General features: G+C 39.1%; 1 protein-coding gene and 1 long non-coding RNA gene across 5 annotated transcripts in view; one reads left to right on the top strand and one right to left on the bottom strand.

Moving 5' to 3' along the window:
* The window catches only part of Tmc1 (transmembrane channel-like gene family 1), a 253671-nt gene that overhangs the window by 145792 nt on the left and 81650 nt on the right, over positions 1-26229 (bottom strand). Inside the window, exons 1-2 of one of the 2 annotated variants that reach the window (NM_028953.2) lie at positions 24897-24955; positions 11658-11765 (exon numbers count right to left, since the gene is read on the bottom strand). The exons of the other annotated variant lie outside the window; for it this stretch is intronic. Of the exons in view, the coding sequence (NP_083229.1) occupies positions 11658-11661 (4 nt within the window). The 5' untranslated portion in view covers positions 11662-11765; positions 24897-24955. Of the gene's footprint in view, positions 1-11657; positions 11766-24896; positions 24956-26229 lie in introns of those variants that run through there. 2 annotated transcript variants of the gene reach the window in all.
* Gm32750 lies at positions 12618-25515 on the top strand. Of its 3 annotated transcripts, none has more exons than XR_001782704.2 (3): positions 12618-12763; positions 15800-15944; positions 22775-25515. It is a non-coding gene; the product is annotated as a predicted gene, 32750 (long non-coding RNA). The 3 variants fall into 3 exon arrangements; XR_001782705.2 differs by lacking the exon at positions 22775-25515 and adding an exon at positions 17649-17860; XR_001782706.2 differs by lacking the exon at positions 22775-25515 and adding an exon at positions 17219-17404.

Here is a 26229-nt window from a genome sequence, read left to right on the forward strand (position 1 = left end):
CCTTAATACTTGCATGTAATTAAAATGGTATTAAAAAGCAGATTGGGAAAATTAAATTTGCCTTCAGTCTCAGAATTGACTGGGGTCATGCTACAAAGTTGTCTGTCTTTTTTCTTTTTAATCCTCACTCCCCGTGCTGGAGAACCTGTAGACTGACTGAGAGGGTGTGGTCAAGTGAGCTCCCTATAACACTTTGAGGCTCCTTGTAACATTTTGGCGGCACCAATGAGATGTCAGAGACCTCTGACACTTAGGTGCCTTGGAACTTCCAGAAGCAGGGAAGAGTGGCTGGAGAAGACTCAGAGCAGGTGGACAACCTGAGATGTTCCTGGGTCCCTGAAGATCCTCTCTGACTGATCACTGCCAAATCCTCCCATGGAGGAATTTTAATCCAGCAGCATGGGTGCTCTGGCAAGGGATCACTTCCAAAGTCCTAGACCTGTGTGATCTGGCTGGAATACAGACAAGACCTTAGTATCCACCCTTAAAGAAAAATTAGTTTGTAGAAGGAAGCATCCGTGTTTGGAAGTGACATTTAAGTGATGAATCAAAGATTTGACTGAATGAGTCAGAGATAGGATACACCCAATTCTCATGAGAATAGTACATGAAAGAGATACTATGTAAGAGCAGTGTAGGGAAAAGGAGTTGTCAGTTGGGAGTCAGTGAAATGAGTGCAGTGCAGTGGAACTGAGTTTATTAGTGGGTTCATACAGTCCATTACAGGTAAGCAGAGGCCATCAAAGCACGAGAATAAGGAGCCAGAAGATTAGAGCAATTTGCCATAGTTAGAGGCCAAGCAGAGCAATTTGGTAAGAAGCCAAGAGAAGCCATATTGGATCAGTCAGCTTGGAGGGGAGTCTGAGACAGAACAGCTGAGTTGAATCAGCCAGCCAGAGTTCAGAAAGAGCTAGGAAGAATAACCTTATTCAGCAGTAAGCCTCTAAGACAACAACTACATTGGCAAATAAAAGGTACATTTACACTCCAGAGGGACCCCAACACTGCCATTCAAAAAAAACCAAAAAGGTAAATAAAACATAATCTGGCCTGAATACCTGTGGAGGTAAGTTTAGCTGGTACTCATGGTTTGGACACAAGAGGTGTGGTCATACATGAATGCAGATCCTGTGTCCAGTATCCACGTGGAATGTCACTGGACTTCCGTGGTCTACTCTCAGGTATGAATGTGTGGTGGCTAGTCCCAGTTGTCTTTATGTTTCTCTGTTTGACTAGGTTGGTCTCCCTGTGTGTATTTCTATATGTCTCACTGTGTTTTTGTTAATTCTGTTGGTTGGAGAAAACAATCTAAAGTGGAAAAAGAAGTGAGTTATCCTGAGACCTTCACCACTTCTATCCCCAAGGTGGTATATAATTTCCCCAGGCTGAAAGGTCACACATGACTATTCACAATGAAATGGCCCTCTTCCAGTGGAAACTGTGGCTATGACACAGTGATAGCTGCCAATATTGCTATGGTGAAGTTGGATGTTCCTAAACTCTGAAGGTAGCAATCAGTTTCCCTGAAATAACCAATGACCTCTACTGGATGCACATTGGTCTATGTTATACTCCAAGTATATACCTATAATGGAGAAGAGGGGAGAGTTTACACTGGCCTTGACCCAATGTTAATGAAAGTCAAACAGGCTCCAATTGGTTCCAATCCTTCTAGGGGCAGGAAGAGTCAATGCATCTGCCAAGGCCTTGCAGTCTTGATTGTTGAGAACAAAAACTTTAGGAAACTCAGTTCCCAGATAGACTTGACATTTGAAGAATTCTATTTCCTGGCTGGAGAGCCAAGTGGAGTCCCTCACAGAAATAGTCCTTCAGAACTAAAAGAAAATGGGTTCCTCCCCACCTTGCCCCCCACCTTTTTTAGATGGGGAGTACATTGCATGGTCTTGGAAAAAACTTGCTGGTTCTATGCTATCCAATCAGTGGTTATTAGGAAAAACCTTGCCGTGAGCATAGAAACGTGAAAGAAAGGGAAGGAAGGAGACATAGATCAGATAGTTGGTACCATGCTCTGTTTATTTGATCTCTGTGGATGAGCACCTGTCAGAAATATCTAGACTCGCTTCTCATTCTGAATGGGCTAATGGTGGGACCTTGCATCCTCAACTGCATGGCTAACCACATCAAACACAGAATAAACTCAGTTACGCTACTGATGGATAAGCCACTAGAAACAAGACAAGTCAAGACAAGTCAGTAATTTGACTCAGGCCCATAGAACCAATGGGGAATGTGGCGGGGCACTACAGTGCAGAAAGGCTATTCAGGTTTAACCACAATTTGCCAACTCTGTTCCAGAAACCTTGAGGTCAAGGTATCCCAGCTAACGTCGTTTCTATTAAACTGCTTGCTTTGCAAAGTCCTCCCCTAGCAGCTAGATTCCAGTATGTGGTTTTTACCTTTAAAGACCCCTTTACTCTAATGCTCAGGGCTACACTCAGAACCCAAATACCTTAGTGTGGTCCCAGATGGCTAGAATAAATGTTTTCAATTGGCCATAAACAGTGTCTGAGTGCTTATCTGTGGTGGTCTCCCTGTAACACCATTAAAATCATATTTAATTGCATAATGTAAGGAGCCAATAAAACTTTATCCTTAAATGTTATGTATATGGATATATTTATGTTCTTCCCCAAATTCCATATTGAAGTCTAAGTCCCTATTATGCTAGGATGAGTAGTAGGGTCTTTGAGAAAACAGACTCTGGAGGAATCTCATAGGAAAAATGCACACCATAGGAAAAAGTGTTAACAGAAAGGATTATTTGTGTTGGGTTCAAAATGGGACTCCAAATGTCCCCAGGCCACAATGTCCTAAACAGAAGGACTCTGGCCAGATAATCAGAATGATTATTACTGGGTAAACAGAAATGCAATCTCATGATTTGTTAAGGGGGAAGAGAGGAAGACAAAACTCATAAAGAGCTTGGCCTCTTCGGGAAGTGAGTCTGCTTCTTTTCTGTTCTTATGTGAGGCTGCAGTTATACTGTGGCATTAGATACATCATAAAAAGAATTCTGAAAGACTAAGGATAGAGCAAGGGGCTCTACTGGCCATGTAGGTTCAGGACAGCGTGGGTGCTCTCTCTTACTGAAGGTGCCCATGCATGCTTCTGTAATACATCTCTGCTGTCTCTTCCTTCCTTGTGCTGCCTATGCAGCCTCAGGGGCTCTGAGCAAACTAAATGCAATAATAAATGCATGCATTCATTATAATATAGTGCCTGGCACAAAAAGTTTGTAATAGTCTATTCAAGTCTGGGGCAAAGTTCATCTAAACTTCTAGAAGAAAATATATCTATTTTGTATCATGATCATGCCATACTTCAGATTCTACAAGTAGGGAAATTATATTTGTGCTACTGACTAGGAAGAATATATTACCCTAGCTCTCTCTCTTGACATTCATAGCTCCTCTGGCATCCAAGGCTTCTAATAACAACCAATGCTGAAAGCAGAGGCAGCCATATTCAAACTTACATCACCTAGCCAGCAGTCAGCATCATTGTCCCATAGTTGTTATTGTTGTTGTCGTTAGAAGTTAGGGGAAGAATTGTGGTACAGACTTTGATCAATAAACAGGGCATGAATAACCGTTAGGCCTTTCAGTACAACAACAAAATCAGTTCAGTACAAAGAAAGATCCCAGCAGTCAATGGGGTATGCAAGAAGAGACTTCTATGCTCTTCCTCACACAGCTTCAAGTTTCTTTTCTTGGCAGTGTTCTGGTACTCAGAGGACAAATTATCATGACTATGAATCGACAGATAAAAAGGAGATGTGAGGTGGGGAGCACTTAGTGAAGGCTCGACAGGCTGCCAAATCCTGAAAGTCTGGACTTTCTCCTTCCTGATACATCCTGCATTAAGATTATGAGACTTGTTTTTTTCATTTATGTTAATCAATTTTATTTTTGATTAAATGCCAGAAGGCTGAGACTGTAATTGTAACCATCACATCCTGCAAGGAAGGGCGATGGTCTAAGATTGAGACCTAGTGTCCTTATAGACAGATAGGAAAGAGAACAGAAAGGTGAGGATGGGTGTGTGTGTGTGTGTGTATATGTATGTATGTATGTATGTGTGTGTGTGTGTGTGTGTGTGTGTGTGTGTGTGTGTGTGTGTTTGGTATGTATGTGTGGTGTGTATGTGGGGTGTGTGTATGTGTGGTATTATGGTGTGTGTTTAGTGTGTATTGTGGTATTGTGGTGTGTGTGTGTGTGTTTGGTGTGTATATGTGGTCTGTGTACAGTGTGTGTGTGTGTGTGTGTGTGTGTGTGTGTGTGTGTGTGTGTGTGTGTGTATGGAAGAAGCAGAGCTCTTTCTAGAGAAACAGAAATGCAAATACTAGCTCCTTTTTACCCTCCTCCCCCTTTCCTTTGTTTTACTGGAGATGAAATCACTTTGGCTATGGGGATAAACCACACCCTTATGCCAGATCAGAAGACCACACAGTGAACCTGAACCTGCTAACTCATTTAGTCTTATTTATTTTTCAGATGCTGAAGTTAGAACTAGAAGCAGTAGGTTAGCATCAGAGCTACTCACGTTTCTAATTCATATAAATGCCCCCCCCCCAAACTACTCTAGAGCTCAAAATCATCCCCCATAGAACTTCATCTCTGGGTTTTATTATTTTTGAGGGATCAAATCATTTTTATTTATTTATATTTCAAATGCTATCCTCTTTCCCTGTTTCCCCTCTGCAAACCCCCTATTCTGTCTCCCCTCTCCCTGCTTCTAGGAGGGTGCTCTCCCACCAACTCCTACCTCATTACCCTGCCATTCCTCTACACTGGGGCTTTGAGCCTTTAGAGGACCAAAGACCTCTCCTCCGATTGATGCCTGACAAGGCCATTCTCAGCTACATATGCAGCTGGAGACAGGGGTCCCTCTTTGGTTGGTTTACTTCTGGTTTTTAAAAGTGATCAAAACTGCCCTTTGATCCTGTCTCATGAGGTATGAAATATCACTGTAAATATACGTGTGCTTATAGTGTATGCATGTATGTGTGTGTGTGTGTGTGTGTGTGTGAGAGAGAGAGAGAGAGAGAGAGAGAGAGAGAGAGAGAGAGAGAGAAAGAGAGAGAGTAGGAGAGAGGGACTTTTAAAGATATATTGTAGGGTTTAGTATTCTGAGTTTCTTTTACAACTTTTATAGTTTTCTTAAGCATCTATTTACAGAATACTAATTTTAAACAACATATTGTGATTGATAAAGCTGTTTGTTTACCATCAAGCAAAATTATCATCAGCGTCCTCATGACTAGACTTGAAATTATCTTATTTTTTATTTATCAGCTCAGCCTGGCAACATTTAGAATAAAATTTAATGCGGATTTCTTCGACAAAGGCTATCAGCATTTTCTTTACTCTGAGACCCTGAAACCTGCCACTGCCTGCAGACCTTTTATTTTTTTTCTGTCTCCCAAGTATTGACAGATTTCTAGCAAGGAGAAGCTGGGGTAACTCTCCTCCAACCTTGACATGCATCATTGTCACCCAGAAAGCCTGTGAAAACGACACCAGTATCTTACCATGGAGAGTATGAGTAGTTAGGAGCTCTTGCATAAGCTCAGTAACTACATCATCTCTATGGCTATATATATATATATATATATATATATATATATGTATATATATATACAAAACCTGCTGGACAGGTTAGAGAGTAGCCATCCCCTTCTTTGAGGAAACTTAACTTCTCTGTCCTAGAAGTGACCTGTCTTTGTCATTAGGTTGGTCTAATGAGGCTTTAATTACTGTTGCAAATACGTGTCTCTTTTTTTTTTTTCTTTTCAAGGTTTATTTGTTTCCTGGAGGTCCTTTGTATTTTTAAACAAATCTTAAGGCTGGTCTGTGAATTAATGTAAGCATTTTGAAAGGCGTCATAGGACAGTGAAATTGTGTTAACTGACTCAAGTCACAGATATCTTAATAGTGATCTTCTATTCACAAATTAGGTGGATTTAGTTCTACCATCTTTAATTTTTTCTTTTTTTTTAAGCAATATTTTGTAGTCCTCAATGTTCAAATTTTGTACTACTTTTTCATTTCAAATTGGAGCCTAATTACTTTGTTCCTCCTGTTTGTAATATTATAAATGATATGCTTCAAATTTCTTTTTGTATTTGTATACAATAGTGTTTAATTTTGTATACTGGAGGGGTTGGAGGGAGGAAAGGAAAAGAAGAAACGATGTAATTATATAATAATCTCAAAAGGAAAAAAATAAATTTTTAAATTGACACAATAAAAGAGAAGACTCCATCTCAACAGGGAAGATAGTTTTCTAAGGCAACACACACACACACACACACACACTGCATGTGCACAGATCCACACACAAATAAACAAATAAAAATGAAAATTAGAGAATGCATTTGTCTGATTTTGATATTAAGATAATGCTATCTGTCAGAAATCTGGGAAATATTCCTACCTCCTCCACTTCCTAGAAAAGTTTTTACATAATTAGAATTCCCCCTCGGATTTTTTTTGGCAGAATAGTCTAGTGAAGTAAATAGGTCTCAAGAGATTTTTAATCATAAATTCAATTTCAGTAAGAGATATGAAATGTCTTGAATGACTTTGATAAGTAGTATCATACAAGTAATGTGTTTAGGCAGACCAGCATGGAGAAAAAGAGCTGAGTAGTAACATTGATTCACCTCACTCTGTAAACCAGGCTGGCCTCAAACTTGCAGAGATCTGCCTTTCTCTGCCTGCCAAGAGTTGCAAGTAGAGGGCTGTGCCACCACCATCTTGTCTCCTCTACTTCTTGACTGCAGATGCAGTGTGACCAGTTACCTCACATCCCTGCTGCAACTTCCCTCCCTCCTCTCTTCCTCTCTCCCCCTCCCTCTCTCCTCCCCTCTCTCCCCCTCCCTCTTCTCTCTCTCCCTCTCCCTTTCCCCCTCCCCCCCCTCAAACATGCATGCTCAATCCTAAGTAAAAACTTGAAGCAAAAAAAAAAAAAAGACAGCAATATGGATGAGAAATTAGGCCAGGAAATTAAGATTTTGAAGAGGAAAAAAATAGAGACATAATGAAATGCTCAGTAAATCAAATAAAACAGAAAAGCATCATGAACAAACTATGGGAAAAGGAGAGTGTTAGGGATGGAGGACAAGGTCAAGGGAATGCTACATTCAGATGTCAGTTATGCATGTGCATGTGTACAGGTGAGTACAGTAGGGACTTTGGTTCTTGAACGGCCCTCCACAACAATGACTATTCTGTTACCCTACAAGTGGCTTTCAACATATACAATCCATTGCCTTTCTTACCATGAGATATTTAAGCCCCTTTCCCTGTCCCAGCAACTACCTTTGGGGGTCCTTTCTCAACAGCCAAGAGTTTTATCTTTTACTTTTGGACCAAGAAAGCTTTCTTTGCTTGCTTATTCCTCATACTCTGCATGTCTGTCCCATTCTGCGAGGCATGAAACAAGAACAATGTAGCATAAAGAAAATTCTGCCACCACCTCAATAGCCCAGACTCTTTAATATTTACATCCACACTAAAAATAAATCTCAGATTTAAGCTTTGCCATAGGTAACTATAGAATATATGCTGCACTGACTTTTCCCAAATAGAAATTAACAAGGCACTTATCTTCACATAAGGCACTGACAGCTGAGCTTAGTGGGTTTGCTTAAGATGCATGGGTGGGGAGTTACTTATCTAGGTGACCTCAAAACAGCTGCATCACTGCAAAGGGTCACCTCATCATAGATGGCGACTTTATAGAATCAGGTCTGAATTATAGGGACATGCCTATCTTCAAATTCCTGCCTATCTCCTAAGTATCTTTTTGTTTGTTTCACTGTATAAGTCGTTTATTTCTGTTCACAGCATCATATATGCATTCTAAAAGGGGGGATGGAAACAAAGAAGAGAATGGTGAAGACAGAGTTACAGGAAAACCAAAACCGGAAGCCAGGGATTCCAACACCAGCACAATCCAAACTGGCCTTCCCGTGTCTATCAGAAACCATCCCAAACCTCACTCAGGGAGGCCGAATTCCTCTGCTGGAACCCAAAGGGCAGGCTTATCACTAAGTCTGGCTGGCATGTGATGAGAACTCCCCGATGGCACCACCACAGTGATATTCACTGGGCAAGTGTTCTCACTGGTGAAATGGGCATTCATTAGGTCAAACTTTACAGAAATCAACTTAGACTCGTTTTAACTATTTGCGGATAAGCCTACCACAGGGCCTGGCATTTTATTGCAGAACTACTTACAGTCATCTGCACCTTTAAGTGTTGATATGGATAGTGGGGGTGGGGAGAAACATCACAAAACATCACAAAACCATCCCAAGACATTGTTCAACCAGGCCAGGATCGGAACAATGACCTAGAATGTACTAGAATGTAGGTATTGCTCTCGACATTAATGCTGTGTGTATGTGTGTGTATACACTCGGTACTGTATAATAGGCATAGAAATGAGACCCTCTGGGTGGAATTTAAAAATCTCTCAGCCTACTGATTGGTTTGGAGGACCATACCAGCTACAGATGTGAGCTGAATTGCAAAATGGTTTTCTTAACAAGGTGGAGGCGCTCTGATAATAATAACCACGAGGTGATAGGTTTCAGACACGTTTTTTAAAAACAAACAAACAAAAACCACTTCCACAAATAAATTATAATTTATTTTTAAATTATAATTAAATAAATTTCACCTTGGGAGAAAAAGACTTTGCCCTTTTGTGGCCCGTGGCACTGCAAGTCCAGACATGTTCAGATTTCTGAGCTGGGTCTTTGTAGCCTATTTGGTTTCAGTATTTTACTCAAAACGTGTTGTTAGAATATTTGATGTCATTCACCAGAAGAATAAAACCCCACCTTGTAAAAGCTGACCCCGTTTGCGTGGAATCGAAGAGAGGAAAGGTCTGGAGGATGAAGTACTTTGGAAATCACTCTTGTAGGAGCAGGCCTGGCCTCAGAGCCAGCTAGCACATTGGTTAAAGGCAAACAACGAGTGTTTGAGAAGAGAAGGAAGCGGGTATGTGACATCATGGTCACTGGTACTCAGGCACTTCACAGTTTACTTCAAAGAGGCTTTGGAAAATAAAGTGAAAGAATAAATACATACTTTTAATAGGGTAACTTTTAAAAAGCCTTTATAATCAGGAGTGAGTTTTGTCTTGTTAAAAGCTGTCATTTATCTTGAAACACAGTATCAGAAGAGAAATTTACAACTGACTTTGTTTCTTTTTCTTTTAATTTCACCTCTGAACCCATGTTTTAGGGTAGGATATTTTGTTTCTCTCCTAAGTATCTTAAGATACTTCTTGGAGTATCTCCTAGGACTGCTTGCTGCTGGGGTGGAGTCTAGAATACCTAATACCTAGAATGCTAAGGAGAAAGTTAATGGCTCAGTGAATGTTATCATAGACGTAGCTATCTTAGTATTGTTTTGATTATTTTGTTATTATGAATACACATCCTGGGTATTCTGTACTCCAAGATAGTGATGGGACTCTTGTGTTATGCCCAGAGGAAAAAAGACATATTATAATAGTATTGCATCAAACTCTTCTCTGCAGCTGATAGAACTTTCTTCAAAGTAAGTCATGTTTTAGGTCATAAAGAAAGTCTTGGGTTAGATGGATGGCTCAGTGGTTAAGAGCACTGACTGCTTTTCCAGAGGTTCTGAGTTCAATTCCCAGCAAACACATGGTGGCTCACGACCATCTGTAATGGGATACCCTCTTCTGATACCCTCTCCTGTTGTTTCTGAAAACAGCTACAGTGTACTTGTATACATAAAATAAATAAATAAATCTTTTAAAAAAATAGTAACAAATTCAAAAGAAACAAAATGATTTTTTAAATTTTTTCCAATCATAGTGTAATATAGCTAGAAATCAATAGCAAAAAAAGCAACCATGAAAATGTCCATATGTGACACAATACCATGTACAGTTAATATATATGAGAATATTTTAATTAATTGATTTTTAAAATTAATTTAAAAAATGATTACCTTGAAGTACTTCAACATATTTGTTGAACAAAAGTAAAGTGAATTCAAAGGCAATACATGGAAAAAATTAATACAGATGAAGGCAAAACTTAATGGAGACTAAGAGAATGAAACATAGAATAAATTAAACAAGAAGATGGCTCTATAAAACCATAAGGGAGATTGACAAGTTCTGTGGAGAGAAGAGCCTAGTTAATAAATTAGAAATTATAAAGGGGAGCATAATAACAGGTGCCAATCACATCCACATGGTCATTAGGAAGTAGTTTACAAATATATTTCAAAACCGCTGGGCAGCCTAGAAGAAAAACACAGATGAGTTTCTAGACATAGCGGGCTTGTTAAAACAAACCAACAGGACGTAAACCTAAGAAGATCAACAACAAGCAAACATTTGAAGCAATGCTGTAGTCACCCAACAGAAAAAGACAAAAACTGAAAAGTTTCAACATCAACTTCTACCAGATCTTTAAAGAATTAATGCCATTATTCTGTGATCTATTGCACTAAATAAAAAGGAAAGGAATACTACCACACTCATTCCGTGAGTTCAGGAGGGTAATGTAGAAAAAACTGTTTTGGTTTTTTTTTTGTTTTGTTTTGTTTTGGTTTGTTTTTTTTTTTGGTTTGGTTTGTTTTTTTTGTTGTTGTTGTTGTTTTTTAAAGAGGCTAAAATATTCCACCATGTAATACAGCTCAGAATTAGGCTTTTGAAATACCCAGAAACTTAGAGATGTGATAGGAGGTTTTAGTCAATTAATTCTTCTTCCTATTGACCACCAAATTACTCTGTTAGACCATTTTATTCTTACATCAAATTCTGTCATGATCTTTGTTACTTCCAGCTATCATTACGATGTCCTAAAGAGAAGGACTTTGGCCAGGTAAAGAGAAGGATTGTCAGTGGGTAAATTCAGCATTCCTTGGGAATCCTATAAGAGGGAGGTTTCTGTGTTCACCAGGAAAGCATACTTCTTTAGGTGAAGTTCTATTCACCAGAAGCCTCCCTTAATTCTCTCACAAAGGTCAACTATCTTGGGCAAGGGCATCTATAGATGTTCCAGGTCAATCCAAAGAGCCTGTAGCAGTTCAAAGAACCTCACTCCGCTGCCATAAAACCATGCCTGCTTTCCTTGTTCCTTTCTGTCTCCTGAGAGATAACCTTGGCAGTTTGTTCCTCAAACTTTTCTTTCTATCCACAGAGTGGTTTAGTTCAGGGCATTCACTGTACCTTCCCTTACATTCGTTTTACAAAACAAATGGAAGTACAGCCACATGTATATAAGCAACGCCTTAGTTCACTTAATAGAATATATTTAGCTTCAAGAGTAGTCATGTGCTCCAGTTGAAAGAGCAATATTTTGTTCTGAGACTCAGATAAATGAGTTCATGTTTTACATAAGAAGTGGTACCTTTTAATCTCAGCATCTGTTTCCACTTCATTAATTTTCCCAAATCATAATCTCCTAAGAGTTCTGTAATGCATAAATATTAAACGTGCCAGTGCCTGATGGAGAGAAAAGCACTCCAATCTACGTTAATCTAACAAAAACGAGAATTATAAAGTAAATACTTTCAGATTTCAGAATGTCACCAGAATGTCACAACCCAGAAAAAAAAATAAATAATAAAAATACGTACACATAAAAGAGTTGAGGAGGAATGTAATCTTGTGCCTTGATAATGAATGTCCAGGACAGGAGCTAAGAGGAAGACAGGCAACCTTGCATCAGAAATGGCCAGACACACCTATAGCAAAGATAGAGGCAGAAACTGAGGGTCTAGATGTAAGGAGCTATTCCACCTCCCTACAAGCAACAAACTTCCAATAAGCAAGTCAGCTGATCATCCTGAAAATCGGGACTTCTCAAATCTGTCTAGAGACCTGCCGGAGAGGAAGGACTGCCCCATTATGGTAAGAGGGAGTAGGTAGTTTGCATAAATGTCATTACTTAACTCTTTCGCTGCTAAGATATTTTAAAATTACAAAGTTTAGGAGCATGTGGTCTCCACAGAGAAAGCCCAGTCATGACTTTGTTACTTTATCAGGTTTAAGCAGACAATGAAGGCAAGAAATATGATGGATTGTACCCTTTTTTTTTTTTTTTGCAGTACTTCAATATCCAAGTGTATTGTAAAGAAGAAGGAATCAAGGTATAATATCTCAAGACAAAAGCAATGAATGCCAACAGATGAATGACTAATTGGCAGTTTTAGAATGAGAAGACAAAGAACAGGCTTATCCAAGTGTGATGGTTTGAATAAAAATGGCCACCATAGGCTCATAGATTTGAATGTTTGGGTATCGGGGAGTGGTACTACAGTAGGTTTGGTCTTGTTGGAATAGGTGTGGCATTGTTAGAAGAAGTGTGTCACTGGGGGTGGGCTTTGGGGTTTTCAGAAGCTTAAGTCGGGTGCAGTGTCACCCTCTTTTCCTGTTCCCTGAAGATTTAAATATAGAACTCTTAGCTCCTTCTCCAGCAACATGTTTGCTACCTTCCCTGCATGTTTATAATGGACTATACCTCTAAAAATGTAAGCAAAACCCAGTGAAATGCTTTCTGTTATACGAGCTGTCATGATCATGCTGTCTCTTCACAGCAATTGAACACTGAGGTACCAGGCGAAGGAACCTAAGCAAGCCAGGGGAAGGAGGCTGTGTTTCACTACAGAATTTGAAACCAGATCCCAGATGTCCTAGAACACAGCAAAGTCTCAAAGAGGAAGACGTCATAATGGGAATAGAGGTAAATTGAGCTAGAGTATGCAGCTTCCAGGGGGTGGTTAGACCAGACTCTGTATCACTCTTGGCCTTTATATTAATGTAGCAATTGCAAATCTCTTTTTGTGTGTCTGCTGCCACCTCATTGCAGCACTCTGCAGCCTGTCAGCTTCTACATTGCCACAACCCAGGTAACCTCTCCTAACAGACAGAGCAACCAAAGATTATCAGGAAACCATCATGAAGCTCCTACAAAGCAAAGGCTATTTGCTCACGAGTGGGGTGCTTTCTCCCAGAGCACAAGTGCCCAGTGCCCGTACCTACATCCAGCACACACCAATAAAAATTTGGTGGGCAATAAAAAAATCATGCATATATATGAAACAAGCTGCTCTACCATTTGAAGTCTTTAAAGTCAGGCAGCTTCACTAAGCCAGAGTGCAAACTATGATATCCAGGTCTTCTCAGGAGAGGCTGAGCTACTACTCATCACTCTTTTTTTTTTCAAGGTTTATTTATTTATTATATGTAAGTACACTGTAGCTGTCTTCAGACACACTCCAGAAGAGGGCATCAGATCTCATTACAGATGGTTGTGAGCCACCATGTGGTTGCTGGGATTTGAACTCAGGAGCTTTGGAAGAGCAGTCAGTGCTCTTAACCACTGAGCCATCTCTCCAGCCCCTACTCACCACTCTCATGAGTTTACTATGATTGATTTTCTTCTACCAGGGCTCCCTCCTATCCTTTCTCAAACCAGTGAAGTAAAGAGCTGAAACCCAGGCAGTGACAACCCCACTGAGAGATCTTTCTGCACTACTTGTTATTTGCAATCTACCTCAAGAATCCCTACACCTGAAAGGCCCGTTTCCTTAAGACCTGCCTTTGATAACATGTCACTTATTAAGGGAAACAGAACTAGAGGTCAACTTGTGTTTCTAACAAACACCCCTTCATGCAGAAGTTAATGACAAGGAGTAGGAACTAGAGTGGGCATAACTCTTCATATGGCCACATGAAGCAAGTCTCAGCGTTTATATTCCAATATTTAATAGCACTCAAAGGTTTTACTGTAAATTAACAAGTAAAACATATTTATTTAATAAGATTCATTTTTAAAGTGTGTGTATGTGTGTGTGTACACATGTGTGTTTAATTTGAAAGAGAGCAAGGACAAAGATAGAGAAGGGTTTGGGGGGAAAAATGGAAATGAGAAATGATGCAATTTTATTATGATCCAAAAATAAATGTTTCCTTGCATAAACAAATTTTTAAAAAATTCTGCAGCAATGATCTTATCCATGAAATATTTGTCATCAGGACTTCTCTTGAAATTTCAAGGTCACCAATTATACTGGAAAATCTGAGAATTCGGGGGTATGTCTTACAGTTTATATAACATATTTCTATTGCCATAAAAACAGCTAAGACTTGACTGTTTACTGAATGATCATGTGGATCAACAATAAATGGAGTGACCCTAGATTTTGTAACTTATAATGTTAAAGCAGCCTCAAGAGACTTGTTTCATGGAGCCAATCAGCGAGCCAATGATGTAAGCCAAATAAGAACTAAAAGAAAGACCCAAGTTCAAACTGTGGCATTCTGCTTAAAAAGTCTAAATGGCAACTGCAGTGCAAAGCACCTCATTCCATGACAATGGGTGTGGCACCATGCACTGATGCTAGAGGGTCAGTCTGACAAATGTGAGCCGTGGCTGAAAATACAATAGTAGGCAACCAGAAATTTCTATATCCGAGGGTACAAATAACGTGCCAATATTTTCCATAAAGATACTTGGATGAAAGCCGGCAAACATGAGAGACAACAGACAAAGTGCTCATAGGCACCTGGGTTCTAGAGAACAGTGGTACTGTAATATAGAAAACCCACAAGCAGCATATTGTGAGTGCTTCATATGTTTTGATCAGGACTGCTGAACATCTTCACCATGGACCGAGAAATACTTTTCTAAGAGAAGTGTCGGTTTATGCAGCTAAGAAAATATTAAGAAGTAGAATAAATGTATTCCTCCAAGGATTCAGTGGGAGGCTACTATTGTCAACACATCTTGTTTCTGTATTCAGAATCTTATGTGTATAGCCAGACACTTAGGAACTCTCTTAAAATTGTGTCTTTGGGGAGGAGCAGAAGTAGAGAAGGAACGGTTTCTTTGTTTTTGTTTTAATTGCGTAAAGAGCAAAAGAGAATTGGGAAACAATTGGTTATTCCATTAGACCTTACTTCTCAAACACTAGATGTCTAAGAACTGTACAATTGACCGGAATATAATACAAGTTAAGAAGGAAATACATATGAGGTAGAGGACTCTGCTTCACAAAAATCACCATATGTGAAGCCTCAGGCTAGTCACAAGTCACTTGTACACAATACTGGCTGTGAAGTATAAAAACAAAACAGCTAGGACTGCTGGCAAGGATGCCGAGTTGTTTATTACTTAGAAAAGGCCATGATGTCCCCAAAAATTAGGGATACAGTTGCAAGCCCAGTTTTTAATAAGCAGAAGAGAACGGTGGCATCAAAGGTACAGGAAGACCTGTTGAATATACACAGCATAGGGACCACCCACCACTTCAAGGAGAAACGATGTGCGGGATAAACTCACAGACCACAGCACAGGGAGAAAATGACTCATGCCATCACACAGTCAATTCTCAAGGTTAGAATGCAACTGACTGGCAACGCCCAGCAATCAGTAATTAAGGCCAAATGGAAATCTTAGCTAAGATTAGAACAAAGGCTAAAAAGAGGGGGGTGGGCCAGTGGATGAGCTAGCTATCCACAAGAAATTCTTTAATCAGGTGGTTGAACTACTGCCCTCAAGAAGAAGAAACAGTTGTTTTTACCAAAGCTAAGTGTGGACCCTTAGAACTGCACTCATCATTCACCTTAGTATGTAAAGATACTTTAAAATGTAAAGAAATCATCCTCAGTTTCTTCTCCAACTGTGAAGATGTTTCTCTCAGATATATCACGGAGCTCTCTAGCCATTTTCCGTGGGACAAACCACTTCACGTTGCTAATGTGGATTCATTTTCAGGCATTAAAATATCCAGTCCAGGGCTCACATCCTATCGAAGCACCCCTTCTCCAGCAGCTCTTGCTGTGAGTCCTTTGCAACCGTCTCCTTCTGCCTACAGGGAGTCATCACACTATGGATTCTTCTACATCTTTTACAACACGCTGTAAGTATTATCCCAAAGTTGATCCTGTAGGCTGCCTCCCAGAGCCACACAGCCCTCACCTAAACAAGCAAGTCTCGAGAGAGAACGGTCATCACAGCTATTTCTCCGGCGTGGTCTTGGCTCAGGAAGAAATCATAAATCCTGGCCTTGAAAAATGACAGGACAGTAAGCTATTTATAACAATCCAGTTTTATCAGAGCATATTTGCAGTTGATTGCATTCTTCATTGAACAAATTTAACAGAACTGTATCTAAGGTAAAGGATGGAAAGTTACACAGAAAGAATGGAGAGTTGGGGAAGAAATTGGCAAAAGTCTCTCTCCCTCCCTCCCTCCCTCTCCCCCCCCCTCATTCTCAGGTTTTTCTGGCTCCAACTAATCCCAGGGCTCACCTTTTTTCTTGCCTTTTTGGTTCCTGAATTATTTCCTGTTACGCTCCTGAAGTCTGGGCTACTTAGAATATTTTGTTCTTAACCAACTTGCCCTTCATTCCCACAGCAGCTTGAGTCTGTAAAGCTTGTACAGACTCGACTTTGTGACTTATGATTCTAATACCAGTTTCACTACACAAGCAAGCCCAGGTCTGGGATGCATGAAGCAAACAGGAGCAAGGAGAACTGTGATCACCTAATACAATCAGAATAGATCCAGTTCCCAGATGCTGTTTCAGCTCTGCAGCCAACAGATGACCTAGACAGACTGAAAAACATCCATTACACTTGTGAGACTCTTTATCAGACAAGCAGAGGAAATAGAGGTTTGGACAGGAGAAACAGCAATAGGCTGATACATCATCTATGCCATCACCCCATACCTCCTACCTCTTAAAAACAGTTTTTCCTTGTGATGACATGTTATTTTCAACTTATCCTACGTATTTGCCTTATCTACCCAAATAAGTTATGAGTTTCTTAAACTTAATGAGAAGCTGTTTATTTTTTGTGATATTTGATAATCAATAGATTTTTAGATACTACCTTAGGTGCATTAAAATTAAATTTATACACTTGTCGAAACAGGAGCAAATGATGGTGTAATTTAGCTATCACACTGTTACTCTTTGCCTTGATGGAAAGTGACATTTCACTGTCCCACACTGGAAGAATGGGTGAATTATCACATTCTATAGTGAAATGTTTGAATTAATATTAAGAATGCTTTTCCAAATAGAAGGAACTGTTAAATTCTGGAATTATGGTACGGAGAAAAATGCTTAAAGAAATCAGTTTTGTCATGGTGATATTTTTTTCACTATCTAGAATAACTTTGTTTTAGGTTATGTTGATGCTCTATCACTTAATGTGAGTTTACAGACTTCATGACCCTCTTCCAAGTATCTCCAAGTCCAAAGAAGAGATCAGACATAAGCAGAATATCATTTTTCCTGTTTTACTCTATCACATAGATAGATGTAAAATTTACAGACACCAGCAGAAGAACCTTAGCTATGAGAAACCATCGCCCTCAATAAAATGGAGATTTTGAGAAGTCTATACTTTACACTATAAAAAATGCTTTAGATTCTCACTTGCTTCTGTATATAATTTAAATTTATAATAATTAAAAAGAATCTTCACATAATTAAGCAGCTATAAAAGCAGAGTTGGAATTTCTGTTTCGGTAGAATACAAATGACTAGACTTCTCTGCCTTTCTTAGGCAACGGAAAAGTCAGATAAAACATATGTGGGATTTCTTTTCCATAGCTTGTTCAATAGGCACCCCCGAATCATGACCTCTGGAAGGATGAAGGTCAATGAGACAAGCCATACACCTCTCTATCTTTTGCCTAAAGAACAATTTTCTAACTTTGCAACTTGGCTGAGCATGGCAATGTGTATAGATGTGGGTCCAGAAAAAGATGCACTGAAGAGGATTGGGCAAAACAGTTCCTGGAACTCACGACCTTTAGAAACAGGTGAGATTTTTTTACACGAGGGAGGAAGGAATTCATCCTTTTGTTCAAAGTCCCAGACCAAATTAGCCAAACTCACCAGAATGAAACACAAAACAAGTCTCAGAAGCGTTGTTCCAGTAATTCCAAAATGGATGTGTACTTTTGGTCTCAGAATAAAACATGAGGAAATCCTGACTAATCATATTAAATTCGTCAACAATTATATAGCAACTCTAAAATGCTTGATCAATAAATCCAAAAGCAAGGACACGGAATGTCAAGAATAGCATCTCTTCCCTTCAGAAACTATAAAAGCTCTTTAAAGTATCAAGGAGCCATGAAGAGCTAACAGCCAGAGTCCCACATCCCTTGAGCTTCCAAAATGTAGGTAATGTGAAGATCTCCAAGGACTCAAGGGTTGAGAAAATGACTGGCAACAGAATTTACCATCCAAAGCATCATTGGAGTATATTCCAACAGAAAACAGTACCGGGGGCTGGGGAGATGGCTCAGGTGACAACGTTGCTTGATGCCCAAGAGTGCAAACACAGTGGCTTGAATTTGATAATGGAACCCACGTAAGGGTTGAGGGAGAGAGCTGAGTATATGAAGCTGTCCTCAAAACTCCACATATGTCCTGTGACATGTGTGTATGTCATGGACACACACATCCACACACAATATAATAAAAAAAAAACCTTTAAAAGAAAGAAAATTACACTAGATGAATGTTTGAAGCTGAAATTGAAGAGAAAAAAATACTAGAAACACGAAATATAAAGAGAAAAACTTTCCTGATTTTTTAAAGTATTTAAAAAATAACTTAGCCGGGCAGTAGTGGCACATGCCTTTAATCCCAGCACTTGGGAGGCAGAGGCAGGCGGATTTCTGAGTTCGAGGCCAGCCTGGTCTACAGAGTGAGCTCCAGGACAGAGAGGGCTAAACAAGGAAACCCTGTCTCGAAAAACCAATATATAAACAAACAAACAAACAAACAAATAAATAAATAATTGAATGTTTAGGGTTTAAACTGCACTCAGGGGTAGAGAATTTGGTGAGGTTTGATCCAGCACTAAACATATGTGTGTGTGTGTGTGTGTGTGTGTGTGTGTGTGTGTGTGTGTGTGTAATTGATGTTTCAAGCAAAGATGGTAGGTTATACAATTTATAATAGACAAAAATGTATGTAAAGATACAAGAGGGGACACAGAGTATTGTACATATATATATGTATGTATATACACACACACACACACACACACAGACTGTGATAAATTTTTGTAAAGCTACTAGAATGGAAATGTGACAGGTCATAATAGATACCAACTGTGGAGATAGAATGTAATAAAAGAAGTACTTAATCTAAATGAAGATAAGAAAACAAAAGACAAAGAACAGATGCGGGTAAAAGAAGAAAAAGAATGAGCATATTAAATATATTAACCATTAGTAAAATGCAAATTAAAGCCACAATGAAGCTTCACCACACACGTTCTCAAAAGGCTTAAATTAGATCCATCCACAATACCAACTTTTGGTGAGCATATGGGTCAACAAGACCTCACATACTACTGGCAGAAGTGTAAAACAAATGACACAGCCACCTTGGAAAACAATTCTACAGTGACCAAAGCACAGACACAAACCCAGCTCTTTTAGTCTACAGATTCACCTAAAGTCCCACTCAAATGTTCAGAGAGCTTTATTCATCCCCAGGTCAAAGACAACTCTAATGTTAATCAAAAGGTAAATGGATAAACCAGGTGGGAAATACAAGACAGGTTGCGTTTAGCAATAGAAGCTGCAAACTACTAACGTATCTGACAATACAGGGGGGTCTCAAGGATTATACTACAGACAAAAGATAGGCCCTGGTCTAGTACACTTATTGTAACTGCTTTCACAGAATATGTGCTGATCTATACTCATATGACTTTGCTTTTTAATTACATGTACTTAAGACCAATAAAAATGATTTAAATTTTCTTTAGATTCCAGATACAAAAACTGTGTTTACTGTTTCCCTTAATTGAAAACTGTGGAAAACACAAACTAACCATTAGTGAGGAAAAGCAGCTAATTGTTTGGTTGTAGGGGTAGAGAGTACACAGAAAAGTTGTGGCTGTTGTTTGTAGGTTTGTGCTGAAAGAGACAGAACGTACCTTGGAACACTGGAAATCTTCATTTATGGTTGTGATGATGAGGCTTAAAAATGTACCAAGACTTTCAGTCTGTACTTTTTAAATGCATGCAGTTTGTTAGGCATAAAGTTCCTACATAACGTAGGAAAACAGAAATGTAAATATGCAACGGCATTTAATCAGTTAATGGGACAACCAAGCCCAAGAAATGCTCTCTGCTCAGAGAAACCTTGAGAAAACAGGTTACCTTAGAAGCAAACCCTTCAAGTTGCTAATTTTCAAAGACTCTTTCATTTGTAACATGTTTCCCAGTGACTTTGTTCCAATAATTGTTGAGTACTTCCTTTAGCACTTGAACATGTGTATTCTTTATGACTTTGTCACAGCACATTCTTCCTGGAGCACTGGTTTTGAGACTTGTCTATTACTGTGGGGCTTAAACTTTCAGAGAGTGAGTGTCTGACCATCGTGGCAGGGATCATGGCAATAGGCAGGGGCTAAAAGGTTACATCTGATCCACAAACAAGAGAGAGAGAGAAAGAGAGAGAGACAGAGAGACAGAGAGACAGACAGAGAGACAGAGACAGAGAGCGCTAACAGGGAATGCTGTAACCTTTTGAAACCTCAAAGGCTACTTACCTCTAGTGACATACTTCCTTCAGCAAGGCCACAACCTCCTAATCCTTCCCAGTTCCAGCAACTGAGGATCAAGCACTCAAACATATATATAAACCTATTATGGACATTTTCACTCAAACCACCCAAAGCATATAACAAGAACAAATGAATTATTTGTCAAATGAACTAATAGATGGTCAAATTAATTAATGAATGGGGTGCATTTCTATGAGAATTTATAAAGCCCAGTATGTACATACATAGAACAGCCACATCTCCTGTAGAAAATGCGGTCTGTTTGCCTTTAGATACAGAAGGACATCATCTGAGCTCCAGACATTCAGAGTTTTAACTAATTTGCTCAAGTAGAAAACAGGCCTATCTTTGCATGGTTAAGAAAGCACCTTCTTCCGGAGGAAGATATAGTAGATATAACATAAGACCATGTAGAATTAAATGTATATTTCAATAGGAAAAACTTGTATCGTCCAGCATCAGGTATGTGAGAGACAGTGTATCCAAATGTACGTGTTGATGACAGTGCAATTTTTTAAAAAGATTATTTATTTATTTATTTATTCATTCATTCATTCATTCATTCATTCATTCATTCATTCATTCATTATATGTGAGTACACTGTAGCTGACTTCAGACACTCCAGAAGAGGGAGTCATATCTCATTACAGATGGTTGTGAGCCACCATGTGGTTACTGGGATTCGAACTCAGGACCTCTGGAAGAGCAGTCGGTGCTCTTAACCGCTGAGTCATCTCACCAGCCCTACAGTGCAATTTTGAATTGCCAGTTCAGTGAATTTTATTATACTCTTCCACTTGGTTTAGAAAAACTACTATTTGAGCAGCAGATCTTCTGAATTAGTTTGTTTTCAAAACTTAGACCTCTGCACCATCACAAAAGCGCTTACGACTTAATAAAGCTCTCCTTGATGTAGAGACTCGAACACATGCTGAACACTGAGCTTCTTATTGTCCAAGGAACCCATGTATTCATTATACCATGCTGAGGTTTGATCTAAAAGATCTAGGCAACTTATTTAATCTTATTTAAACAAGTAAGCCATGGGTTTGATTAACAGTGTTACGTGGTAACATGTATATAAATACTTAAAGGGAATTAGTCTTATATAAAGTATTTGTTTGACAGTGAAAATAAAAACAAAACAAAACAAAAAACAAACAAACAAAAAAAGAAACCATTCTTATGCCAACCAACACTATAGCAGCATAGTGGTAACTGAAACCTTTATTAGCATATCACTTTGTAATTTACAAATGTTTTGCATGAGCTCATGGTCTCATTTGTGAATACCATTTAATTACTAACTGTCTTAGTTTTAGGATTCATTGACATACTCCTGGGAATTTTCTAGACACCTTTTCTAATTAGCATTCTGTTACTCTGTCTCAAATGTTAGGAGAAAGAGTAGTCACATTTTATCTGACAGTCCAGAATTGAGACTCTTTTCACAAAAAAATTAAATTAAAAAATGAGTATGAAAGATATATATCCTTCTATATTTATATAGATTAGATATGGATAGCCTGTTTCCATGTTGCAGGTTTCTCTGATACATCCTGAGATTTTCACTCATCACCTGCCTCCCTGGAGCTCCCAGCTACTCTTTCCTTTCTACATTATCTCTTCTCAGCTCTCTTGTCCATCTTTTGGCTCCCCCCTATAAGTCACCCACTGTATCTCTCCCTGCCTACCTCTCAGTGCTGCCATTGTCCAAGGTTCATTTTGTCTGTTTGTCACTGTCTCTGGTCATTTATATGATGTTTTCAGCAGCCACATGAGTAAGTAACTGGAAAGTAACTCAGTGGCATAGTGCCTGCCTAGTATGTCCAAGGTACTTAAAAAAATAATAATAAGGTAAGGTAGATAATTATAATGTTAAGATCCCCGATACTACTAAAATCATATTCCCAACACCCACGTCACTCTTCAGCTTATTCTTAACAAAGGCCTTGCAGACAACAGGTCAAGTTCTCGCTCACTCCACATTCCCTTTCTGCTGGGGTTTGGTTTTGTTTATTGGAATTTAATTCTACTCAGTTGACTTGGAAGTCATTCACAGCACATCTTTCCATATTGAACCTCAGGAAAGACTAGGACTTACATGGATCAGATGTTTCTAAATTTCTACTTTTCTAGGTTACAAACCTCAAGTTCATCTTTCAACTTCCTCAGTTGTGGCCTTCTCGAGACTCCAGCTGAATCCCTGGCCAAGGAATCACTTGCTGGAAGTGTCAAGCAAATAGCAACATGGACCTCCAGAGTCTGAGGACCCCTGCCTCCCCGATACTTGGATGCGACACCATATGATAAGTACAGGATGGGACATGGTAGGGTGATGCTCCCTTCATGGGGAGAACCAAGAGTACCTTTGTGTTGTTAATTTTCACATGGGATGGAAACATGAGCAGGACCCAGGCCGTCAGATTTGCCTCCCGTCATCTTTCCACTAACTGCCCAAAATCACAAGTGAATTTCTACATACGGAGCCATGAACTTATAGCTGATACATTATATTCTTTCATAGCTTGTTGGAAGTGGCAGAAATGCAATAAGTAATTGCTTGTCATTGCTTCACATCTAGCCACCACAATGAATGACTACAATACATCATCTAGAGCCCGGCATGTTGCAAGCCCTCAATTACAGACACAATTGTCATGACATACTGACAGCCCATCAACCAAAAGAGGCAAAGCTATCTTTCTTTCCTTGAACAGCCTAACTAAAGTTTATGGAACTACTTTCAGTTACTTATGAAATTAATTTGCATCTACCTCACTTATTCATTCTACTTTTAATTGACAAATAAAAATTACATATGCTATCTATTCATGGGACCCAAAGTAATGCTGACATCATGCCTATTTTATTAAATGTAAGCCAGACATGATTATCATAAAAAACACATCTGGAAGATAACCAAATGCTTACGCTGATCTTTCTGTAGTAGGATTGTATCTTTTCACCAGAGAATTCTAAGGCATTTTTTTCTGTAAATTGTATACATTTTGTATGACAGCATATTACATTCTTAATAAGCTATCAAACTATATTATTGTGTAGAAAAATTAGTAAATGAAATATGATAGAATTAATAGAGAGCAAGAGCCTCTAACACTGTGGAAGTAACTAACTCAGAGAGCCCTTACCTGGCATGTGTGAAGCACTTTGCTTGACATCCAGCACCACATTTGAGTATTAACTTATTAATTCTAACATTAATAATTACAGACTTGAAAGGATTATTGGAGAACTAATAAAAACAAACAAGCAAAAAACTCAAAGCCCCCCAATAGCAAACTAGGTAAACCTAGAAGCCTGAGATCCTCAGTCTCTCTCTCTCTCTCTCTCTCTCTCTCTCTCTCTCTTTCCCTCCCCCTCGATGCATGTGTGTTCTTTCTAAAAGAAATAACTTCAAATACTGATATTCCTATGATTCCCCAGGTGTTAGACTTTAATAAAAATGGTTGAGCATATTAAATAGGATACTGGTGCTGCTCAGATCTCCAAGATACCAGCCTGAGGCTAGACAGCTCTCATAGACTATCTCTACAATGAGCTCTCAGCCTTCACTTTCCATTCTAAGATTAAACGATTTAGCTAATAACAAGACTATATGGATCAGCCAAAAACAAATATGCATGTCTAGGCGTCTGTCCTTTGAAAATTCTACGAGTTTGTCTTTGAGGGAGCTTAAATGCTGCCAGAAACAGATTCAAATGAAAGCTAGTCAAACCCTGCACAATGTAAACACTATCCGTGGGTGCTGCAAAGGTACCTTATGATCAGTGGTAGCTTCTTACCTCTATTTATAAACCCCCTAATATGTGATGTCATGTCTTTTAGCTTTCTCTTAGTCCGTTCTCTCCTGAGCTGCATTTAATTCAGAACTTTGGCATGTATATCTAAACAGCATAGGTATTTTGTAAGCCCTCATGCTGATCTGACCATAGATTTTTGGCTGCAGAAAGCCCAGTTATGAGTTGCTCCACCAGAATCTCCATGTGCATTGCTTCCTTAACATAAGAAAACTAAATGTGGTCACTTGCCAGGGGAGACTCTGGACAAGCATATAGGAAAAGACATTGAGGAACCGTTAAGAATCATCCCAAGTACTCAGGAAACAAAGGAATTCGACCACAGGAAAACAGAAGAAACGCCCAAGACGGGATAAAAATGCTGAATCAACATTTGGAAGAAAAGTTCTCCTTCTAAGGAATGCACAGAATCCTACAAACAGACGGTTATTTTGAAATACCTTTTTTGGGTGGCATCCTGAAGGTATCCTGCCAGAATGTCTCTAATCAGGAATTGCAAGTTGAAGGGGGCAAAACTTGCAGGTTTGATCTCGTACCTCCACACACTGCCTACTGCCTGCCACAGAGTCTCCCTGGTGCCACTTCACAGTCTGAAACATAAGAAGGTACTAATTTCCTCACTATTAAATTTTCATGGCTGTTTAGTTTACCATTTAAGAATGAAGCAATCAGGTCAAAGGGTCCCATTTGTACCTTATACTCAAAATTGGTGTGATCCTATATGCCATATTCAGCCTAAATCTATTTTCTTTCCATTTTGTCTGAACTTTTCTGTCTCCCTTATAAAGTCCTACATCTTAGGGCTTTGTCCTAATTACATATAGTGAGGGCAGTGTCAGTTCACTCTTAGAAAGGTGAGAAATACTAGCCACTAGGTTTACTTGGTAAATTAAATGAGTAAGTAACGAAGCTACGCCCACACCTGAACTCCAGGTCAAGGCTGCACAGCTAAGAGCCTTCAACTTAGAATTTATCTTCAACCTATGGGGCATGACATGACCCACTGTACCCTTTTTCAACTTTTGTGAAGTTAAAACCACCTCTAAGAGAAAACTGTTATTTTGAAGGCGTGAAGGGGCCTTGGATGTATAGCTTTTTGCTCTCTCTATTAAGAATTTGTCATGAAAGGAAGACAATTGCATTTTAGAATGATAGAAAGGTTTTTTCCATCATTGAAAAGAAAAGAGAAAGGACAAAAAGTGCCGCAGTGTAATTTTCAAAAGAAGCCAGTTTTCAAGCCTGAGGACTCTGGCATTCTCTGGTTACTTTGGTGATAGCAGGCCTGGCACGCTGACCTTGGCAGAAGGAATCGATGTTCTGAAATGGATCCTGTTGGCACATGTATACCAGAGCAGCCCTTGGCTTTGCAAATCGATTTCTGCTCACCACATGAGGCTTTTGGAATTTACAGACTCATGTGCAGACTTTAGCCTGTGCGAGTTCCAAATGGCAGCTTCAAATCAACTTCAGTTTTATAAAATAGCTTCTAGATCTTTCCTTTGTGGGGCACTGATCTTAACTGGGATTTTCACACAGCTATCAGAGTACTTATATTTAGAGACATCCAGGGTAGTTTAATAAAGAGATGAGGTTCTATTGCAGATTAATGTTCACTTTGACCTGACCTATATTAACAAAAGCATAAATATAAAACTACTCTAAAAATGAATACATAAATAAGTTAACAAAAGTTACCTTTAAAAGCTTTGCACCTACAAAATTACAACAGTGAACAAACGTAGTAACAATAATGGGAAAAATCATGAAGATCAT

Source organism: Mus musculus, chromosome 19 (assembly GCF_000001635.26).
Source record: "Mus musculus strain C57BL/6J chromosome 19, GRCm38.p6 C57BL/6J".
Taxonomy (NCBI): domain Eukaryota; kingdom Metazoa; phylum Chordata; class Mammalia; order Rodentia; family Muridae; genus Mus; species Mus musculus.